This window comes from Temnothorax curvispinosus, unplaced genomic scaffold (genome assembly GCF_003070985.1).
Source record: "Temnothorax curvispinosus isolate PA1 unplaced genomic scaffold, ASM307098v1 QBEX01005215.1, whole genome shotgun sequence".
Lineage (NCBI taxonomy): Eukaryota > Metazoa > Arthropoda > Insecta > Hymenoptera > Formicidae > Temnothorax > Temnothorax curvispinosus.
Window position 1 is genome coordinate 1 of NW_020214995.1, and position 6746 is coordinate 6746.

At 31.4% G+C, this 6746-nt stretch overlaps 1 protein-coding gene across 1 annotated transcript; it reads right to left on the reverse strand.

Moving 5' to 3' along the window:
* Positions 1-1976: 1976 nt before the first annotated feature.
* On the reverse strand, positions 1977-3627 carry LOC112454651 (protein ANTAGONIST OF LIKE HETEROCHROMATIN PROTEIN 1-like). The gene is made up of 5 exons (XM_025016152.1): positions 3415-3627; positions 3155-3291; positions 2993-3063; positions 2593-2915; positions 1977-2502 (listed from the first exon to the last, which is right to left on the reverse strand). Exons 4-5 carry the CDS (start codon positions 2910-2912, stop codon positions 1977-1979), a joined length of 846 nt encoding a protein of 281 aa, XP_024871920.1. The 5' UTR covers positions 2913-2915; positions 2993-3063; positions 3155-3291; positions 3415-3627.
* Between the last annotated feature and the right edge of the window lie 3119 nt (positions 3628-6746).

Here is a 6746-nt window from a genome sequence, read left to right on the forward strand (position 1 = left end):
TCTTTTCCGCATTCATTGTCCTCAAGTCCATCTCAGGCTTTAAAGGTATCAAACACTAATCTTGAGAATGTACTACCATTGTTAGCCTGACGATATATTCATGCAATTAGAGACAGAATTTAAGGTAGAAGTACCAATACTTGGACATGCGTATCTATATTTGGACACCTTTAATTATTATTTATAAGTATAACGCGAATTAAAATCAAAGATAAAAATATTTTTTTGTAGTTTGAAACTTTAGTCATACGTAGTTGTAGTATATACGTAGTTGTAGTTATACGTATATATGTAGTTTGATACTTTAGCTATAGTATTCAAACGTTTATTTCCATAAATTTATATTTTTTAAAGGTATCCACATAGGTACGTGTCCAGGCATTGGTACATTTACCTACCCTTAGGTGTCCGGGTATTGGTACTTTTACCTTAGTAATTGTATTTCTCTCCATCTAAATATGTAAGAAAGTAATATACAACAAAATAAAGAATCAACAGAAACTGATCGCAGATCACTGCTTTCATCATCATCTCAGTGTGAGTCACTTAATTTTTCTGGCACGAGTGGCGCAACGTCAATATCAAGAGATTCTACACCATCTCCTGCACCACAAACGCTACCTTTTAATATAAAAATGGATCGCTCAAGAATAAAGAACAAAAGTAACACATACTTAAAGCATTCACTTGCAGCTCTGAGCGATAGTCTTCAAAAGCGTGTGACTAATGCAGAACCATCTCAGCAAAGGGGTTGGAATCTTAATGATTTAACACCTGATAAAAGTTTTGGTTTGTTAGTAGCAACGGAATTGGAAAGAATGTCTGAATCTGAAAAATCGAGACGAAAGCAAGCGATTATAGAAATTTTATGGAAACCATTAGGTTATAGCCGCATAACTTTGTTTCTTATTTTATAATAATATAAGATCTGTGTTACTTTTGTTCTTCTGATATTATAAAATATTTTTTAAAAATAATTTTATATTATTTTTATATTACTCTTATATTAATCGTACAATTAATCTTTTAGTTCATTTTTACCTAAAAAATACATGCCTGTATATTTTTTGTAATAACATTTCATTCAGCAGAAAATGTTGTTTTCGTTCTGTGTTGCTGCCAAACGCTCCAACACAAAAAATTATTTTACTTTGTAGTTTTTGTACTGGCAGGAATGTATACAACAAATACAAATAAAAGTAATCAAATGCATTTTAATAACCTTATTTATTTATTAATAAATGACGGAGACCGATCTTATATTAGCTGATATTTAACTCTATTTCTAGAATACACATATTATTGTCACTCTTGAGCAAATCACTGTATTTTGATTTCTTCTTTTTAATAAGTACCAACAAACGTGTTGTAATTAACTATAAATGCAAAATAAACGTCATAAAAATGTATACAATAAAAAATTGCAAACAAAAGTAATTAATCTTTTAACAAATGCGAATAAAAGTAACTTCTTGGCTTAATGGAAATCTGGACTGTTGAAACCTCTATTAATGTACTCGTATTGCCATGAAACTTCACCCTTAGGAGTTAGCAAATAATCTGTTATTTCATCTCGTTGCTTGTATGCCAGTGTGGTTGAACGACGAGCATTGGTTGCTCTAATACGTTCAATTTCTACTACGTTACTTGTAGAACATTCACTTCTCCAGCCTCCACTAATAATAGTGCCATCCTCTTGCTTAGTATCGACGAAATTGGGAGGACAATAAATTCTGTGTTCTGCTGGCCACAAATCGTTCACAGTTTTTAAAAAATTGTGGAGACATATAGTTGCTAATATGATCTTGTCGACATTTTCAGGATGTAAAGTAATAGATTTTCTTAAAATTCTCCAGCGTGAGACAAGAATCCCGAATGTATTCTCTATAACTCTCCTAGCTCGTGATAATCTATAATTAAAAATTTTCTTTTTTACATTTAAATTGCGACCTGGATATGGATAATTCATGGATAATTCATGGCCTCATCATATTTTGTGTTAGTTGAAATGCCTCATCTCCAACGAAGAAGCATGGCGTCCTTGTTCTACTTCCAGGCAAATTGGTTTCATCTTTTGGTAAATTAAGATTACCATTGTGTAGAGCTTTGCCAAACTCCGATCTTGACAAAACTCCGCCATCACTGTTGCTGCCATATGCTCCAACATCTACTACTGTAAATTTATAATTGTGATCACATGCCGCCATTACTATTATACTGAAAATTTTTTTGTAGTTGAAGTACAAGCTCCCAGAATTTGGCGGAGCTTGTACTTGTACGTGCTTCTCGTCAACTGCACCACAACAGTTTGGTAGGTTCCAAGTTGTCCAAAATCCTTCACATACTTTGATCCAATCTTCTTCTGTAGGAGATGGCAAATATAAGGGCGCTAATATTCTTTTAATTGCAGCACAAGTCTCCTTTATTACTTTACGTGCCGTCGACTCCCCAATGCGATATGCTAAAGCGATTGATAGAACTTGATCTCCTGTAGTAAGGAATCTGATATAACAAAAATACAAAAAAATTTAATTGGTTAATTTAATACTTCCTGTGTGTACATAACATATTATCACTGAAATAAATACATACCTTAGCCTTAGAGTTAAAGCAAGGCGTTGTTCGGGTATCAATGGCCGATGACTTTTCTTTACCAAAAATGGTGTCATCATTTCCAGCAGTTGATTAAAGATGCATAAAGACATTCTTGTGTAGCGAAAAAACATAAATAGATCATTTTTCATCTCTTGCAGTAAGTGATTAAAGTCTCCTTGATCAGGGCGTCTCACATTGTTTGGTCGTACCCAATACTGTCGATTGACCCAACGAAAAGATATTCGTTTCTTTACAATGTATATACCAAGCATTAGAATTAGTAATGCATGTATGAATATTTCTTTCTCATTATGCATTGCCTACAAAAAAAAAACATAAAATCTTATACATACAAATTATCCATTATTCTAAATTATAAATTAAGCTAACAACTCACATCACATGGCGATTTTTCTACTTCTGACAGTTTATTGTATATCCTGTATATCAGCTACACACCCGTGGCTCCTGAATAAAAATGGATGTTAGAGATTAGATTGTTGCACATTTAAAGAAAAATAGAAATTGATCTCTGTATAAAAATTTTACATTTTCTTACCGATAATGTCTAATTTGTATCGTTACAGTGATTGTATACGGCTTCGAGAATTTACACAGTAGCTAATACTGCACTGTGTCTAACATTTACATGAGTAGAATTCAACATATAATCCTATAAAGTCGGCAGCACTACATCTATAGTATAATGTAAATTAGCTACCGTCAGATTAAAAAGCAATTGCAAAAAATTGCTAATGATAGAATTGATTATAATATTCGATATTGCAAACGTTCATTGGTATTACTGTCAAAACTTACCTGGCAAGGAGCTGAAAGAAATGTCCTAACCTGTATGACCTTCTTTGACACTTGGTGATCTGTCATCAAGGGCTTTTTGTATTCTTCTATATTGCGCGATTTGTACGCTAACAGAATTTTTGTTGAATTTTATATCTGATTTTGAGATATGTATGATTCCTTATGCCAACTTCAAAATAGGCAAAGATAGTCAGTATATCCGTACCATATAAAAAGTTGTCTGTGTGACGTCCTGGGTGATGCGAGGTGGCTTCGATCCGACAGAACGTCTCCGTTGATGGGTTCTTTTTCTTGCAGTTAAGGAGGTAAAACCCCAGGATAATTAGCTGTTGGTCGGCGATGTAGATTATGGCTCCTTGGATCCGTCGAAGGTAGGTAATTCAATAATCTTCAATAATCTTTATCTTTCTTTTGATATAAAATTGTATGATATTTATTGTAGAACTTTTACGATACAAGTGGTTTATGTGGGAGGATGGAACAAGTATAAGATATGTGACCTTTCCTGGCTCGTTCCACACTCTCCGTCGAGAGGGTGAAAGATTCTGCTTTTATACAATTTTGGAAACGGTAGTGGGAGGTGACCACACCTTGTTACAATGAGTCATAAGGCGTTGCCTAGCGGATGTGAGTCTACTTCTAGGGGTGTGGCTCGCTAGCCAGCAATGAGTCATAGGGTTGTGCCTTGAAATTCATTACCTTATATGGTCATGCGTGGCGTTCTGCTTCGACATGGCCTTGCGGAGACTAGATTCACTCGAATGAGTCATACAGGTGACTCGTCTGAATTCTAATTTTATTCTCTAGTCTAACGGCGATTTGTATTGAGAGCGATACTTCCTTTCATTATTAAATTTTAATATGACTTTTATCATGAAGAAAATATTTAATATTTTAATCGTAAAAGGTGTAAATATATGTTGAATATTATTTAGATTTCTTTAGACATACTTTACATACAGTAGAATAATTTAAGTCATTATTAGCATGTCTAAAGTATAAGAGATATTGCTCTCTTCGTCTAATGGTTAATACGGTATATCTGACTCTCTCTTTCTTTCTTTCAGATCATACAATACTCGCATCTCGCTCGGATTCGTGTTCCTTATGCTGCGCATAATACAATTTTATCTTTCTCGAATTCGTGAGTAACGCTTCGGCGCTTGACATTCGATATTTATATTAATTTTGGTAAGTATATATATATTTGTTAATAGTAATATTAATAAAAGTGATGTTAGCGGTGTTAATAATGATTCTAATATCAGGTTAATAATATATCGTACAGATAGAAATGGTCAGCATTCTCATTAGTACTGGAAATTAATGAAATTAAATTGTATATATATATATATATTAAGATTTTTATTATTTTTATATCTCGCAAATGGTTGGGAATTTGATGGGAGTGTACGGGAAACATATTGCAGAACTTTCACTAAAGTATAATATAGCATTGGAAAATTTTATTGTTGATATATGTATTTGTTAATAACAATTTATTAATTAAGCAAATTGGTACTCTTTAATTCACGTATTGATATTATTATGTTCTCTTTGTTTAAGAGGTTTTGAATTTCTAATATTATCTCGTTTATGAACATTCGTTATTTTATTGTTATAAATATTTCGTAAATAAACAATTGCAGAAATAAAAGTTATAATCATTTTTCGTAGGTCTACTGATGCAGAGTTTATGTGCGCGGTCAGAATTCGTGTTTACCCGAACGAGTTTTTATGTTCATGATGTATAATTGCCAATTATACGTCATAATGCAGACGGAGGTATATATTTCGTTAATTAATTAAGTGTAGCAAATTGTTAAAATTTATGTTTTCCATATGGGCTTGAAGAGGAAGGTTTAAACTTAATTTACATGCAAACGGGGTATTTTTTGCAGACGTAATTTAAGAGATATTAAGGGTTGAAGTTTGAAATAGTCGAATTTCGGGTAGTTGTGATAGAAAAATATCAATTATATGGCACAACTCCCATGCTAAACCGTTATACCGGGTGTCTTTCCCTTTGGAATTTTTTGTAGCCTCAACCAGAGGAGTGACGAGGTTTTGACTTATACAAAAGTTATTATGCATAACCTGGGGCACATGTTAACGGCTATTATTAGTGTGGTTAATTATTTATTTATAATTGTTTATAAAAATAAGTTGCAAAATCAAACAATCTTGTAGTAAGTATTTTTTCATTAAGTCGATCAGTTTTTCGAGATGATTTTGATGACGTAGTTAGTAAAATGGTATTGATATAATTTTAATTGTTTATAACAATTGTTTTGAAAAATATTAATAAGATAATAGTTATTTCAATGTGGTGTTTTTCCATAAATATAGGAGCATGTATTTCTATAATTGTTTTATCTCCGTCTATTTGTTTTCATTTTTATTTTAATTTATTAAGAGTTTATAAGGCTATCCTTGTCTTACTCTTTATGAACTGGTATTAAACTATCCTCGTCTTTCATGGAGTGAATGTTCAATTTTCAATCTCGTTTATTAATTTAATTAATTTAGATAGAAAATTGGCGTTAACGTTACTGGTGTTTAGGAGTATGAGAGATTCTATTTTTATTATAATAATTAAGTGTCAAAATTTTCGTTCAGAAATGTAATTTTTCAGCTTTAAAATGTATAAAAGACTAAAATATTAATGTAAAAGTGATTTGGTCTTGGTAAGTCTAAAGGGTAGGAAATTCAAGATGGCGGATGTGAAACTTTAATAATTTATAACTCGAGAACGGTAAGAGATAAAAAGATGGGGTTTCTTTTGTTGTGTTCAGATAATTAAAGGCATTATTTTAGGTTGTTTAAAATTTCTGTGTTTTATGGATTTCCATAATTTTTAATTATATCTCGGGATTAAGAAGAGATATGATGTGGGAGTTTTTGTTAGGTTACTTGACATGCTCTGCTGGGTATCTGTAGTGATTTTATTTGTCATCTTTAATAATATTTTTATGATAAATTTTATTGTTAATTAGTTTATTTTGAGAGATACAATAATAGTTTACAATCAAAAGTTATTTGACTTTTTGTGATAGTTCCAGTAATCACACTAACTAGGTCTGTTAATAATATAATTTATTTGTTTATAACAATCATGTTTGAAAAAATGCTAATGAGATAATTACTATTTTAGCGTGATAATGTTTCTTAGGCATAAAAGGTTATGTTCTTATGAATAATCTACTTTTAATTAATTTATTTATATTTTATTTTAATTTTCTGAGTTTATTCTTATGAATTATGCATTTATTCATGTGTTAAATTGAATTTATATTGCATAAAAGATCTCATAAAGGTTGTAATATTCATTT